The following is a 16,840-nucleotide window of genomic DNA, read 5'->3' on the forward strand; positions in this document are numbered from 1 at the left end:
TCGGGTCCATCCCGAGCTTCATCACTGGCTCCAGTCATTCTTTCTCTCAGCCTAGCCTCTACCTCATAAGGTGGGTTACCTTTTGAGCTGGCTTCCTGACAGTAAGAGATGCAGGGTTGTCAGGTCTCCCAAGGTGGAGAGGATATAGAACTGGAAAACAGAAGTATCTATCATGTTGCATATGTAGTGGGATATTTCTGGTGGGGAAGAAGAGGAGTGGGGTTGTTCTTCTTCCCTACAGCATCCAATTGCATTTTTTGTTATCTCCTTCTTAACCACCTCCCAGATTCTGCCTGAGCATGTCTGCAAAGATTTAGGAGTAGTAATGGAAATGGACTTATTTCAAGCAATTAAAAACGGGTCTAGAAACAAGGTATTGACTGAATGTGGTACTTTTTTTTAAAGCACCATTAATAGCATGCCAAGAGTAGATACTTCCATTATTGCTATTACCACAGCTACAGATGAAGTTAATTGCCTTGGACTGCTCACAGATCTGGATAAATAGAATTTTTCTGGCCTCTGCGCAGCGTAAAGCACAGCAGCAAGAAGGCACACTTAAATGTCTCTCTCTGGCAGTGTATGCATTTGTGAATAGAGCTTTTGTTGTTTGCTTAATAATAAAAAGATGTATACATGTCGAGTCCTGATTATTTCCAGAACGTTCTTAAAATCTGCTTCCTCTAGGTTTGGAGTAGAAAACAGCACAAATGGGATGTGTCATCTGAGGTGCAAATGTAAAGCAGCTTGTTAATTGGGTACCAGTAAAACGTGACACTCTGATGTGGTCCATTCCATCTTAAGCCCTTTGCTTTAGTCTGCTTCAGAACAGAAGGAAAGAGAAAGGTGGAGGCTATGGGGAATATATGAATCTCAGAAATGAGTGTCTCACCGCTGAAGAGGCTTTTATCCACACTTTGAAAGCTAAGAGGGTAAGCCTTGAATTGATAGTTAGGGGGATTGCAGACAGTCTGTGTTGGTGGCTTTCAAGGAACACCATCCTGCCCAGGAAATGCACCACGGAGAGCCTGAGGCATTATCTGTTTGGATGATGCAATTCTGGACTAAGATAGCAGCTGAAACCCAAGAAGCACATAATTGGATTGTGTGTGCGCGTGTGCGTGCATGCACGCGCACACCACACTGTGACCTTCATGGACTTGATTTCCTTTCCTTGACAAAAGGGTGCAGGATTCTACCAATTTTGGAAAGTATGTACAGTATGGTGTTCACCATCAGTTAAAAAATCTAGTGCATCACAATCACACAAATGCTTTGAATCAGGCCAGGGAGTCTTTCGTTCTCCTGATGTTTTGGGCTCCTTGGACAATGAGACGGGTGTGTGAGTGTGCTTCCCACCTGGTCCTTCTTACTTAGCAAGAGAGAAGTGATGATGGGAGAGAAGGAGGAACAATAGCAGTCTGTACCCCCCCTTTTTTTTCTTTCCTTCTTTTGACCTGGGTTGAACAACTGTATTTAATACTAGTTCACGTTTGGAGAGTGGAATTAACATTCTTTGTCCTGCTCAGTCCTCCTAAAACCCTTAGAGAAGACAGGGCCTTGTAACAGAAATGTTGGCAGGAAGCTGAGCTATGATCTTTTGTCTCACTTTGTCTGGTGGATGAGTTACGAAGTTCTGTTTCTCTTTTTTTGTTGACACTGGAAGAGGAGCTTGGCTGGCAATGATCAAATTATTAGTTGATCCTGCTGCATGTTTCAGCATCTCCGCCCTTCTCCCCTCCCATAAGCATAGGAATGTGCAAGAAACCAAGAAGACCACAGCAACTGGGTACCACACTGTGGTGCCGACACCGAGCCCACTTGCCTCCATTAAAACCCCTGCGGCCCCATGGCTAACAGCACACATTTTTGGTGGAGACAAACCCACTTGATAACGTGGCCTGTCTTGCAAATAATAGTTTTTGTGTTTAGGAATTTGACACATGAGATGTTTTGCAGACTTTGGCTTCCTTAAGTTACTATGGTTATATTGTAAACACTCAGCAGGAAATACCTTTCTGTTCTGCAGCAAGGAGGCTGTCGTGTTGATGCCAGTGAGCAGAGGGCCATCACGCTGTTCCTAGCATTTGATGGGGAAAGTGGGTCAGGAAGATGAGTTCAGGGTCCGAGCTTACTTTCCTTAAAAGGAAAACACCAATCTGATGGGCATCAGATCTCCTGGCCCAGACTTTCTCAAGTTTTCTTAAGGCTAAAGTTACTAGCCAGTGTTCCAGTGCATTCCCATCTATGATTTGTGGTTTTATCAACAGCTCTGGAAGGATGTGGAAAGACGTGTTCTCATCCAGTAGACAAAAAAACTATCCAACTTCCTCCCCAGGGGACAGGACTGACTTGCCATAAAAGAGGAAGCTCTTTTAAAAAGTTCTGGGCTAAATGATGATTCTCTCCGTTGTCAGAGAGTGAGCAAGTGAGCAATGCTACAGGTGTGGTTGGTCAAGGACACTGTTCAGGACTATCTTTCCCCATTTCATTGGATGGGAATCTAAAATATTCTACATACAGAGAAACACCTTGCTGGTACCTAGGAACTTGAAAAAAATTATAGCTGCGTAAGCCAGGTACCTAAAATTCCAACAAAATGTGCAATGTGGTTGCTATGAAATTTAACACCTCCTCCTTTGCTTGTGGCTTCTTTTTGAGTGGCGGTCATTTTTTGTGTTTTAGCATATCCAGCCTGATATGGTAATCTACATTGTGTAGAAGGGACATTTAAGGAGGATGAAGGAGCCATTGCTTGCCACCATATGCCAGCTGTAGGGAGGATCTGGGCACATCAAGAGGCGCTTGGATTTCTCAGCATAAATTGTGTCAAGGGACCTTTGCTGCTTCAGCCTTCCGTCTGTCACAGCTTCTTTATTGGCAGGTTTCAGGTGGCAGAAGGGATTTGCTTGCGATTTCTGCTCCTCTTACGAGAGCTTTTTGGCATCTCCGAGCCAAATGTTGTGAATGATCGGGATGGCTATGGGATGATGATCCATTCTACTGTACCTGTTTCATAGCCAAAGGGAGATGGCAGAGGTCGATGCCAAGTGTAAAGTAAATTCTGTAGGTATTGGTTTTTCAGATTTGCAGTTTTGAGGATAAATCCCTCACCACCCCGAGATTTCTGTGCCTCAAAATTTCAGTGTGGGTCAAAGGTCCACCAGTTATATGTCAGACCCCCTCCTTGTTTTAGCTGCATCTGTGAGTTTTATGCTTCAGGATGCTCAGGTACCATCTATGAACTTATCTTTAAAACCTCCATCAGCATGGATTTAAAAAAAATAAACCTTTACACTCCTTGAAGGAAACTTCTGAGGCTATGCAAATATCTCTTGATTTCTGTGTTCTTCTCTGTGTTGGTTGGAATGTGTGTGCTTGTAGGCTGACTCACAAATGATAGTGTGAACAATAAGCAGGATGCATCTGGTGGTAGTGGGTTTGTCATACTGCCCACCATGCCAGGTATATGTTTCCTCTGCATGATGAAATGCCAACAAGGCAGAGGTCCCAAGATGTACAGCTCACACAAAAAGACCACAGCTTGATAATTGCTGTGCTTTAAAAGTAGAAAAGTACCCGGTGTTCATTTGCCTTTCCCCCACTTTTTCTTCCTTTTTGTACTATATCACAGGAAGGATTCGGAACCACAGATTGTTTAAATTATTTTTTACATGTCGGGTGCAGCCATCAACAGATGGATGTGAAAATTTTTAGAATAGCTGCCAATCTCTCATCCCTTCATTTTCATGCCTTTAATGTCTTTCTTTGCCACTGTAGATGAATATGTCTTAATCTTCTGTAAAACAGTGTCCTGCATTGACTGCATGCTTAGTACACACTATCTGTCTGTATGAGGTGTTGAAGGTCTTGAACCAATGACTATGCTAGCCAGAGTCCAGGTAGCATAAGCGCTGTGTCACAGGAGCAGCTTGCCAGGAGAGGGGTGTATTGGCCTGTGTCTGTACTTAGGTGACCAGCCTGGCAGTTGGCCCACAAGGGGCACTGAAGCAGTTTTTCAGGCGCAATAAGGTGGCTGCTGGAATACTACCTCTCCCTCTAAATGCTAGGCCTCTGATCTGTGTCCTCATTGTGAACAACTTGCTAGTTATGCAAAGACCAACTGTCTATATCTATTTGCTGACCTAATGTTTGGTTTGCTTCCAGAACACTATCCCTGGTCTTCTGCTTGAAAGCAGAAATTTTGCTTCCCCCCCCCCACCATCTGCATCATTCAAGCAACATGGAGCGCCACCTGCAACTAGACTGTTTCCCTCCCCCAATAATGCCATCAAGTCACTGATTCAGCTGAACTAGGCATTGTTTGTGTGGTGCATCCTCTTTGGCTAGCGATGCCCAAAACTGGAGCTACACTGTGGCATGTAGTATGCTCTTCCCCTTAAACAAATCCCCAAACAAGGCACAAACTTTTCATCACTTATAGTTATTGTACCGATAAAAAAAAGGCTTAAAGTCAATCAAACCCCAACCTAGATAATACTCTCAGCTTATCTACACCTATCCTTCAATGTCAGTTTGTTTTTTAGCATTTTCCCCTGTTGAATTACTTTGCGGTATCACACTTAAGCAGTTGCAGAGTTTCAGTCCTTGTGGTGGTTGGGTTTCTTTATCCCTCCCCCTCTTCGGTGACTGAAGAAATTAATTCCTCAGCATTCGGCCTCGATTTTAGTTTGTGGTATATAATCTTTTGAGATGAAAGACATATTTCCATAAACATAAGAGACTTTGTTGAGAAGATAATGCAGCCTTAGAATTGTTGGCTGTAAAGAGATGTAGAAGGAGCCCGGTTGCTTGACTCTTCTCTCCCTTCCCCTCCCACTTCTACAACAATTAGGTATTAAGGCAGCGAGTGTTGGTGGGGGGAGAGCTTGCGATATCTTCTGTGCTTGGATTATTCACAGATATGTCTCTCGGCAGAACAATGTGTACGTTTCTAGTGTGCAAGAGAGAAAAGGCAGTGCGTGTAACAGAGGAGTGGCTGAAACAGTGCCACAGGACTCAGCTGCAGCTCATGAGGCTGGGGCAGTTGGAAAAAATGAACAGAAAATAAATCTAAACAAAGGACAGAAAGCTATTTATTGTATCTCACGAGAACCTGCTTGTTTCTATTGAGACAGACCCTTGGTCCATTTAGGTTAGTGCTGTCAATAATGACTGTCAGTGGTTGTCCAAGCAATCACACAGGGGTTTTCCAGCCCTATCTGTTGATGCCAGGCAGTGAACCAGGGACCTTCTGCATGCTGAGCATGTGCTCTGCCACACAGCTATGGCTTCTCCCTAGATATGCACACACAGCTCTCTTCAGGATTTCTTGGGTGTGCATGCCAAAGATCTATAAGTGGCACCCGTTATTGTAAAAAAGTGGAGAGAGGTTTGGATGCCCTTCATCAGTGAGCAGTTTAACCAAGTGGGAGAGAAAGCAGGAACTCCCTCTGGGTGGTTTAGAATTGAAGCTGAAATGTGTCTGGCTTTCCTTCTCTCACTTCCCTTCCCTGCAGGAGGGGTTGTTGTGTAATCAATTGTATGGGTTTTCCAGAAGATTCTGAATCAGAAAACTTCCTGGTGTCTTAAATCTATTAATAATGCAAATCATTAATGGATCAAGTCAATTCTGACTTAGGGTGACCCTTTTCCATTTCGACTAGTATTGCAACAATTCATCCTGTTACTGATTTAAATTTATGAAATTATCCATTTTGGGGGGAAATTGACATTTACCTGGCTTCCATTGAAAAATGTATAGTTGCAGGAAGAACATGTGCCCCACAAATAATTTAATAAAGATTGTGAAAGACTTTGGCACAGAGATGTTGTGTTCTCTCTGTAGTAATCCATGTAGCCTTGAACTGTTGCCTGCTAGCATGAGAACCTAGTGCAAGTTGCACTCTTGTGTAGCTTCTTCCATTGTTTTTGCCATGACTGGTGGAAGACCGCTTCGTTTGGGCCCATTTTGAGTCACTTCTGTTTGTCCTCCATTTGTTCCTGCAATAAAGCAACAAACAGAATTTACTTGCCTACAAAGGAAATTGAGTGGCCCCTCGGCCCATGTCTTGCCAGGGAGCCCATCTTGGGGATGGGGGAGGATGGGGACATGCTCAACAAGCATATTGTAGAGATCTTCTTCCCTTCTCATCTGGAAGCAGCAAAGATGAATTGTAGGGAGCATTTTAGAATTGAGACATGTTCATTGCTGTCGAGTTTTATTGTCGAAACTGCCTTGAGCTTTTTGCTGGAAGATGGCATATAAATAAAAGAAACAGGTTGAATTTCTAACAGAGCAGTGGGCAAGTGGTGTACATGCTGCTGTTGAATGTTCAATAACCATTGAGCCACAGCCTAGGAGATTTTGTTTCTCGTCTTGTTTGGCATGACAGGAAGGTTGTGACCTGGTCATTGTGTCAACTTAGTTATGGGATGGCTCTGACTTTGTTTGTTTTCATGGCATGTTGTCTCTGGGAGTTGCCATGATTAAATTCTCTGTAATCCTGTTCCTTAAATTACAGTCATATAATACATGATTTGTATTTATTTTTCCTGCACTAAGATACATTCCATAGTGTTATTAATTGGTCTTTTTCCTCATATGTGTTTATCTAAGCTGAACTTCTGGTTATTTTATGCCAAGGTAGAGAAACAGATGGCTATAAATTTAAAACAAACCCTTTCTTTTCTTTCTTTCCTTTTTAAGATTGTGTGTATATTGAGAGTCGCCGACCAAACACTCCATACTTCATCTGTAGCATTCAAGACTTCAAATTGGTAAGCAGCAACATCCCTTTTCTTCTTGAAATGTGTAATTTTTTTTCTGTTCCAAGGGCAATGGTATGTTTTCACTCCCATCCTAGTACCGTGGGTGTATATAACAGAAACTGTGCCTACACTGTTCTTGTAAGGCAGAGCAAGCTGAGAAATAGATTTTTAATTTTATTGTTATTAATATTTTGTTTTTTAGTTCTGCCACTAGAGTTTTCTTAACTCTGGATCCATGAAATCCAGGTCTATGGAATGTGTTTATTGAAAGAGAGACAAACCAGCTTGTTGGTTGCCTTTAATTCTCCTGAGCAATTTGAGGCATGGATGATGGATAAACTGAATCAAAGGCACAGTTTGTAGTGTTGCAGAGTACATAGTCACCTGCACAGTCCTAATTTCCTTAAAACACACGCACGCACGCACGCGCGCTCACGCGCGCGCACACACACACACACACGCACGCACGCGCACACACACACACACACACACACACACACACACACACACTTAGAATAAAGCAAGAGGGGGGCGTGTGTGAGAGGATAGTTCCAGTGCTTGGTAACAAGTCTGACGTGCCTTAATTTTCGTTCCCTCCTCACCGGTTTCTGAGAAGTGGTTCTCATTCTGCTGATGGTGCTGATCTTGATTTTGAAATCTTGCTGCTGCTTTTTGGTCTTTTTTGCAGTTTGTTTTATTGCAGTTTGTATGTAAAATATGATAATGTGATTGAAGGTTGTTGTAAACAGTTTACTCTGGCAGAGAGACCTCAAGCAGGCAAGGGTCTTTCCTCTCACCTCCTCCTTTTTGCCCGGAGACATCAGGCACGATTGAACCTCAGGCTTGACATTAGAGTCCTTGCGGGTGAACGCTAGGTTATAACTCACGAAGAGTCGCCCATTTCCCAGGGCAAGGTGTTGGATGCTGTCTGCTTTTTAAACCCTGTGAAGCTGATTGCCAAGAGTCAGCTGCTGCTAGTAACCGTTTGAAGGCAGGCAAGCGATAATGCATAGAAAGGAGTGTCTCCACCTATAGTCCAAGAGAGTCCAAGCTCACGAAGTCAAGCAAGTTATGTTAAGAACTTCAGTTCTGGTCTTCCCTGAAGTCATAAAGAGATCCCTTTTAAAAACCAAAATAACCACACACACACACATCTGGGTGACACATTGCTGTTCCATGTACCTCACCATCTGTTTCTACCAAAATAATCCTTTCCTTTTCCTCATTCTGTTCCCCTCTCTCTGGTTAATTTTGTAACACCGCAGCGTGGAAGAATGCGCTTCCTTTCCTGGGTTACTTTGACAGCCTGTTTCAATATTTATGTGTCTGCTATTCTTACCCCCTGGAGATTTCGATTATGTACAGTTTCTTTTCTTATGGGTAATTTTTCACATCCTTCTGAATTTTGGAGTCACTCCAGCTTCCTCCCCCCCCCCACACCCATATTTAAGTACCTTTTTCATTGTCTTTATATTCTTCTCCCCTCACCTCAAATTTTTGCTCTCTGGCAAAGTCAATAATGCTATGACATGAACAGTACTTTGGCTTTTTTTTTTTTTTTTTTTGAAGTGATAGCTTATAAGCTCCTAGGCTCACACAACATTTTAAGCCCCATTTATGCAGTTTTGCACATTAGCAGGTGCTCTGGTACTCAAGAGGAATCGCTCCTGCAAAAAATGTTGAATTACAGTGCAGTCGTTGCCATTCTGGGCAGAAGCTCCCGCTGAGCAACAGTAATTGCTTAGGGTATTAGCGGCAATAAAAGCTGAAGCTTCTGTTGTCAGTACTGGTCTGGTACAACACATTAAAGCTGTCTCCAAAACAGCGTGGGAGGTGGAACACTGTGTGTTTTACATACATTGATGTATATCTTTAAAAACACACACAAACTCACAGCCCCTAGAATCTCTTCAAGTTTCTTTACATTTCCTTTTGGAGGGCGGGGGGTGGGGTTTGCATTTAGCCTTGGCTGGCAGTGATGTACAACAGTTTAACAGTCATGCTGATTTCTGTTTCTCATGAAATGGCTCTATTTACAGCCTAGCTTATTCTCTCTTCCTTACTTTCTCTCTTTCCGTCCCTACTCTCCAGACAGCATTGTTCCCATCTTGCCAGACCAGATCATCAGTTGATTTTAATCTTCTAAAAATTAATTGCTTCTCTTTGTGTGTTCACTGAATCACAACATGCTTTTCTAACTTTGCAGCTTGCTGTAAGTTTTTGGGCTATGGCAGTTGAAATCCAATACCGACACCAGTGTATTATGTAATAAGTCTTGGTCCTTTGTCCGCAGTGTCTCTCCCCCATTGCATCCTGAAATTACTTTCAGACAGTAAGAACTGAAGAGCCAGCTTCACTCCCCCACCCTGCTTTGCTTTTAGTATCTTAGCCGATGAAGAGATAGTATTCTTGAAAGCTTCATGTGCCTTTTTCCTTGACCTTATAAAGGCTTCACTTTGGTATGGATTTTGGAACATTTTCACCAGTGGAAGCACAACACTTGTATTCTCTAATGCATGGTGAGAAGACCGGGACTGTGCTGTAGGATTGCACTCTTGTTTCTTTTTCTCCTCTCATCCGTATAAATCCTCTCTTCTCCTCCCTGGTTAGTTTTTATTTGATACAACATTATTTTTGTACTAGACTGTCCACGGTTAACGTTAAACTAGGCTGAAAAGCTGCTTTCCGAATCGTGGTTAATTATAATGATAGTTAAGCAGCCTTACATCTGCAGCTGGTCCTCTAAGTGAAGTATAAAATCATGTAAACCTTTAATTAGGAGAAGCTGTCTTTGTTATTTTCCAGTATAAATGATACCTCTGAATTTTGAATTTCACACAAGCAGTGTAAAGTTATGTAACAAAAAACATTTAAAAGTGCTGCAACTATTTGAAAGCACTTCTCTTAGGATAGCACAGTAACTCCACATTAATGTCAGTAAAATTTGTGGACAAATCTGATGGGGAAATCTGGCATCCCAAAGGGATGGTTTTAGCTGTAATCTGTATTTTGTTTCTCAAGTTTGAGAGTTCTGCTTTTGTTATTACGTGTTCAAAAGCAATAGTAGAATGGTTGTTGTAGGTTTTTCGGGCTGTTTGGCTGTGTTCCGAAGGTTTTTTTGTCCTGTAGAATGGATATGAGGCCAAATTCTAGCAAGGAAATTTATTTCCTTTCCTTTGGCAATAAAGAAGGATTAAAGAAGCAGTTCTGAAATTTCAGCAGCCAAATTGAATATATAATCAGCATCATATCATCTTCAAATCTGACTAATGTTTATCTACATATAAGACAAACTTTTTCATTAGCATTAAATCTTTAAGTATACTTGAAGCACTTCTGAAGTAAGAGAGGTGAAGGACTTTAACTATGATTATGTCTAAGAAGTGAGATTAGTATGGGGACGGCTCTGGCACTTTGAGCTGAAGGTTCTCTGATCCGTGTATTGTGAAGAACTGCATTCCAGGCCCTGGAGATCTTTTACTAGGTAGGTAGGATTATCAATATTGTGAGCCCCGCCTTTGGTTGAAGCAGTTCCTTTTATAAACCCCTTGTTTTTTCCTTGAGTGTCTAGGTCAGTAAAATACATAACTTAAAACAGTAGGAACCGAGCCATTCACATTCAGCTAGGACAGGAGGTTAAAAGCCCGTCTTGCTCTTTCATGCCTTTGAAGCTCTAATTGCCAGTTTGATTGTGATCAGAAGGCTGTACAAAGTCTGCCTCCCCACCAGTTCTCCAAATCATGGTTTAGAGATAAGAAATATGCCAGTGATTCACATATTCTCACCCTGCTCATCATGCATTTCATGCTTGCCCTTTCTCATTTGCAAAACAATGTTTGCTGTGGAAGTTGGAGTGGGCAGGTTCTTCTTCGTGTCAACCAGCTCTGGTGCAGCTGTCATTTCTAGTTTATGCAAGCCATCGTTTGCCCAGTTTTCGTATCACAGAACACTGTGGTTGTCCCAAACGAGTGGAAGTGGATAAGGGCAGAGTGCAGGGTTGTGATTGGGTGGGTTGCAATGTGGTTGCTGAAATCGAACCAGCTACATTTGCTAAAGAGGACTTGTTGAAATTCCCAGGTCCCTTGTAGGGCTCCAGCTGTTTCGCAAATGTAGCTGGTTCACTATCGGAGGAGTTCCTTGTCTGCAGCACCACGGGTTTGCTCACCAAGATCCGGATGGGAGAGAGGGCTGTTTTGAAAGAACAGCCGTCAAGATGTGTTTGGCCTGGTTTTCACACTCTCACAAAGACTACCCGCCCAGATTTGAGAGTTCTCAATCGCACCTTTGTTGTTACTCCTGGCTGTACCGCAGTTTGAAACTGACAAGTGGGTTTAGAGCCCAGCTGCCTCCTGGCAAGGGAGGCTTTCAGTTGCTGAATGTGTAGTCTGATTTCAGAATGGCAGCCCGGAGGGAGGTCCTTTCAAGACGGTTGCCCTGATACCTCCGTTCTTGTGACTCTGTGGAATCTTGGCGGGCAGAAAAGCAATAGGGATCATCCCGTTAAATGCCTTCCTTTTGGAAAGAGAGTTGCTCTTTTCTCCTACCATGCCCTCCCTCCTCGTATGCCTAAGGCTGTATCTTCCTGCTGTTACGCCCAGGTTTGTTCTTCCCATTGCATATCATTAAGATTGCCTGTACAGCATTATCTACCAAGTCTCCCCCCCCCCCATTAACCATTAGCCTGATTGTAGCTTTTGCTCGTTATTCCGGACCTCCCTGCACACTATTACCTCTGCATTAATTGCATGTTGCCTGGCTTGGCTTGAGATGTATAACTTATTTTTCTTCATTGGGCTCTTGCAGGTGTCTGTTTATTTCAGATACAGAGATTCTGCTTTCTGTCCTTGATAACGTTTGAAATTGGAGACAGGGCTGTTAATGTATCTGTGTTTTCTAGGAAGCCTGTACATTTCCTGGCACCCAACCCACTGCTACATGGAGGTAACCTTATTGATTGTTTTTTAAGGACACGGCAGGCTGCCAAAAGCATTTTAGCCTGATGTGAACCATATCCTGTTGGCAGAGCGGCTGCGGCCACCACCATTCACCAAGCTCTAATAAATTCCCTGGACTTGTAGATTCTAATTCAGCATCATGATAGAGTTGCTGGAGGAAGCGAAAATTGATTACTGGCTCCTAAGCAGCAAGATTAACGTCTTGCTATGACATGCCAGATGTCTTGACTAATATACCATTTTTGTTGTGGTGGTTAATTTTGCTTTATGGGGAAGCCTTGATTGCAGGATAACTTTTAAGTTTTCTGTTAGGGTAAGTTTAATATAGAGATGTACGCATTGTATAATTTGCAAACATTATTGTAGAATCCTGAATTTGTAGAATTTAGGAGTCATTCAAAGTGTTGCTTGGTTGTTCAGAGATCAACAACTAATGCTCCTATCTAGAATTTTGTATCTTGGTAGATATATTGTATGTGCATGTATTTACTTGATTTTATATAAGACCAGTAAATGAAGCAGAATATCCTATCTCGCCATCCAAGGACTTCCCAACTATTTATCTTAAGAGAAGTCCCTCTGTAGAGTAGTCTTTAGGATTTTTCCAGATCTCTGTGTCATGGTTCACATCAAACTGCAAATGGGCCTGACTTAATTTTCCATCTGTGACTGCTGTTGTTCTCCCTTCATTTAAAAAGAAGTTTTTAAAATGGTGAGAAGACAATTGACAGTGATGTACAGATACCTGGCAGTCATAACCTGTTAGCTAAGGACCTCGTGGTCTTAGAGGGAGGTTCCCAGAAAAGCATTCAACCGTCCCTTAATGAAGAACCCATCACACGATGTGATCCTCCTATTTTATTCACCCCTCTGCTACAGAGAAGTGGCCCTTTGAATCTAGCACCAGCTTGATGCTTTCTACCTTGGTCGACTTACGCAGAGTCAAGGGGCACCATCCACGAGATGTGCAGTGCCTGCTATGAGGGTGGAGAAGAATTCATAATTAGGGCCAGTAGTCCCTCCCCTTCCTTTGATGCATGTGATCAAGCACATGCCGTGTAAACTGTATTTTTATTGGTTCACCTGTATATTGACGTCGCTCTCAGCATGTCTCTAAATGCAGTGTTCTTAGAGAAGAAGCCTGAGTAACCAGGAAGAATAATTTAGTAGCTGTGTCTTCTAGGTAGGTCAGGGGTTTTCTTGTTTGCAACCCACCTGCAGTATACTAGGAGGCACATAAAATGGCAAGTCATATTATTATTATGAGCAGGGCTTTCTCCACAATACAAACGTGGTGGGTAGTTTTCTAAGCTGGATTTTGGCTCTTTGTTTTTTTCTTTCTTAAATGCCGGTGGTGGTGCGACGGTTGTATTCTAGCATGTGGCTTGAGTTTTGTTGCACCTGTGTTTCCCTCTATAAAAGGAACAAGATGCCCTTGTATTGGAACTGGATCACTTTTCAGATAGCAGTCTGCCGACACAGCGCTCAAGGCAGCGACCTTGTTCTAAGACGCATGTTGTGGAATTGTTGGAATGCAAAACAATGCTGCAGAGGCTCCACCGCTCATGGGACATTAACATTTCAATGTTAATTTTCTTGGCACATGTTCTGATTGTGGAAGATTTGTATAGCGCATGGAAAATAAAAAAGAATAATGCACAGAAATGAAAGGCAAACTCTGAGACTGTTTACTGCCTCCTGCATTCTTTTCACTTTAGTTAGATTTTGCTCCTCTTATTTAATTACAGAACCATTCACAGCTATAAATGAGTATCCTTTGGTTCAGGTCTTTCTTGCATCTCAGCCCAGTTACGTTGTCCATGATAATGTCAGAACGACAATCTTGCATAAAAATGCAAGAGAAACACTACATATGGCTGAGGCCAAAGATTTTTCATGCCCCCAGTATGCTTTATGCTCAGTCAGGTGCCACCCAGGAGATCTCAAAGATCATAGTCCCATGGTGGTGTTCAACCCTTTTGTGAATCCTCGCTCCCTCCCTCTTTTTCAGTCTACCATTAATTTGTATGCAGCAGGACTCCTGTGAAGAAGCTTCGTTTCCTTATCTTGCCTAATTGCTGAGGACTTGACCTCTCTATATTGATAGTGGTCCTGCCTTCTACTGAGTGCTTCCGTTGCTTTGCTGTGCCACGTGAAGAGAGCTCCCTCTTTCTTTAAGTGTTAATTCCATCCGCGATAATGGAGCTAGCCTTTGTCTTCCCACTCCCACATTATTCAGAGATTGGTATTTCATGTGCATCCACAGTATCAGAGTAGTTGGATTAGAAAGACTTTTAGCCTCAGTCCTTTAAAGCAGCATACAAAAGAGAGATAAAACACAAGCATAATTTTTTTTAAAAAAAAATCACATTAAAACCAAAGCAAAATAATGGTGTGAAAATTGACCATAAAGCAAAACTGCTAAAAATGTCATACTGGTAGCCTCTGTTTATAAATACCTGGGCATACTAAAATGTCTGTGGCTGGTGAATCAAAATTCATGTTGGGCCCATCTCCTGGGAGGTGTTCCAAATACTGGATGCCATAACTGCAAAGGTTCTCTCTCTAGTTGCCCGCACACAAATTCAGATGGTCAGATGATTCCTCCCCCCCAAAAAAATACCCTTTTGGTGATGATCATAATGTTTTGGCAAGCTTGTGTAGTATAGGAAGAGCCCTTTAGGTGGATACCCTTGTCACGAGCTATTAGAAGCTCTTAGGTTGGCCCTAAGCTGTGGATGAAGGTGTTGGAACACCAGTAGATGCGGAATAGGTGAGATGCTATCCTTTTAAAAGGATCAGCATCTAGCTTAGAGATCTTCCAAGCTCTTGAGTTTTGTTGCACTGCTAATCAGGCCGTGTATTTTTGAAGCAGAGACAAGGCAGCCATGGATGCTAATCGGATTGCTCTGGCCCAGTGGTAGGTGGTGCTCTTTAGAGAACTCAGAGACCAGCATGCTGGTGGGGAGATGACATGATATTGCCCAGTGTGATGATGTACATAAGTAAGAGACAGAGAGGGATAAAGACGGAAGTAGAGGTTGGAGAGGAAATGCCTAACACTGTGTCTATGACACAGCCACTTCCTTCCTAATTCCTTGGCATCTCTTCCACTCCCACCTATTCCTGTCCCTGTCTACCTTTCACGGCATTCACAGATTTCATTCAGATGTCATTTAATTTGACATCTGAATGAAATCTCTGACTGCCATGAGAGGTAGACAGGGACAGGAATAGGTGGGAGTGGAAGAGATGCCAAGGAATTAGGAAGGAAGTGGCTGTGTCATAAACACAGTGTCAGGCATAATGAAAGAGAAGACACCTCTTTTCATTGTATGAAGACTGGGCTGTATTTTTAGTATGCCAGAAGTTGCTGGGCTTCTGGGTTTCTACATCTACACGGACAATACTTGTCACATCTGTACAAACTATCCAAAGCTCTGTAGGGAAATTAAGATCTGTTAGATCAGACCAGGAATCCTCCAGCATCCTGGTTCTCATTGTGGTCAACCAGGAGCCCATGGGATCGCCTCTCTTCTACTGTACTTTCCAAGTTGCATAGACCAGTGGCCATGGAGGGATTGATCCACCATTAATTTCTCCACTCTTCTTTTCAAGCCCACTAAGCTGTTGCAGCAAGTTCCATAAATTAATCACACGTGGCATGAAAAGTTGTGCTTCTTACTTTCCCAGATCTTCTGCTAGTCAGTTTTTATTAGATCATAAGCCTCCTCCCCTTTGGTTCTGAGCCTGCGAGACAGAGAAAGGGAGCATTACCATCCCTTTAAAACAGGCTCTTGGTGGGAAATGGAGCAGGTGTTGAAGTCCAGGAAGGGGGTTTGTACAACTGAAGTAACCGTCCATGCGAACGGGCTGTAATGAGTTATATCAGAGGCCTCCTCCTGGTGCAGCCGCTGAGTTGATATAAATGTTAGTTCTACAGTGTGAGAGGTTTTGCTCTGACTGTGGAATATCTCTCACTTCCTCCTTGTTAGCTGTTTGCCTTTCTGAGCAACCCTCTGCTGTAAGGGAATATTGTAGAGGATATTTGCTTTAAGAGCAGCTTCCTGAGCTGCCATCTGCTCCTTTTAACTTAATCCTGCCGTGAACTGAAGGCATATTCAATTTATGGGCAACAGGAAACACGATTACAGTAACTCAGAGTTGATCCAAGCATGGTGTTTCTAACTACATTTCAGAGCCCAGAGCTGAGAAGGAGAAGGGGCTTGTAATAGCAGGGAGCTTTAGGTCTGCGGCGAGTTGCAGGAGGATACCTGTTGTGGCACTTGGTGGATTTATGAAAAGAAACGGTGAAAGGGGAGCAATTCCATTATTCAGCTGCAGTGCTTGATATGGAAGAGGTAACCTTTTGTCAAGTACATCCAGAACAGTCTCCCAGAAGACGGGCAGCTCGAAAGAGCAATTAAACAACAAAAACAGCCGTTACCCTTAGTCTCTGTGCATTCACCTTAGTAATCCTGTTGCACAGAGGTGGTGTCAGCAAAATTAATACTGTCTGCATCTGTACCTTTCTTGTTGCGAGTCTGTGGCATTCTGTTAAGGCATAATGGCCACTTAATGACTGCGACAGGAATTCTGTCGCTGCTCGATCAAGTTGTACAAATGGACAACAAACTCCGTGTCGGATGACCCACATCCAGACTGAATCGCCATGTACTAAAATGCTAGCCCCTCTTTGAGTAAACCTTACAGACCGAGCAGTGGCTGAGAGATACTCTGGCTCTTCCCTTCCAGAGCACTTGAATAAATAGGATGTCTTGAATAAGATGTGTACCAGATTTCAGCTTTTCTCGCCAGTAGGGAAGCATGCTAACAGCCATGCCGTTCTGAAAGAGCTGTGTGTCTGATTCATAACATAAAGATGTTTGGGGCTGAATGGTTTCATTCTTTTCAGCTGTACCTTAGTAAATGTCATGACTAGATTTAAAAACAGAGGAAAACGTGAAAGCCGTGATTTCATTCATCAGACCTCTCCAGCTAGAGAAGGAAAGTGAGGCATAAATTCTCTTACAAATACACAGTTGTTCATATTTCTTCCTGACCTGTGTCAGCCCTAACATCTTGAACACAGTTCTGCCCCATGCCTGCATTCA

General features: G+C 42.8%; 1 protein-coding gene across 6 annotated transcripts in view; it reads left to right on the forward strand.

Moving 5' to 3' along the window:
* The window catches only part of RERE (arginine-glutamic acid dipeptide repeats), a 266,304-nt gene that overhangs the window by 107,861 nt on the left and 141,603 nt on the right, over positions 1 to 16,840 (forward strand). For all 6 annotated transcript variants that reach the window (XM_078379232.1, XM_078379236.1, XM_078379235.1 and 3 more), the window contains exon 3: positions 6,710 to 6,780. In XM_078379232.1, the coding sequence (XP_078235358.1) occupies positions 6,710 to 6,780 (71 nt within the window). The remainder of the gene's footprint in view (positions 1 to 6,709; positions 6,781 to 16,840) is intronic.

The sequence above is a fragment of the Pogona vitticeps genome, chromosome 7, assembly GCF_051106095.1.
Source record: "Pogona vitticeps strain Pit_001003342236 chromosome 7, PviZW2.1, whole genome shotgun sequence".
Taxonomy (NCBI): Eukaryota; Metazoa; Chordata; class Lepidosauria; order Squamata; family Agamidae; genus Pogona; species Pogona vitticeps.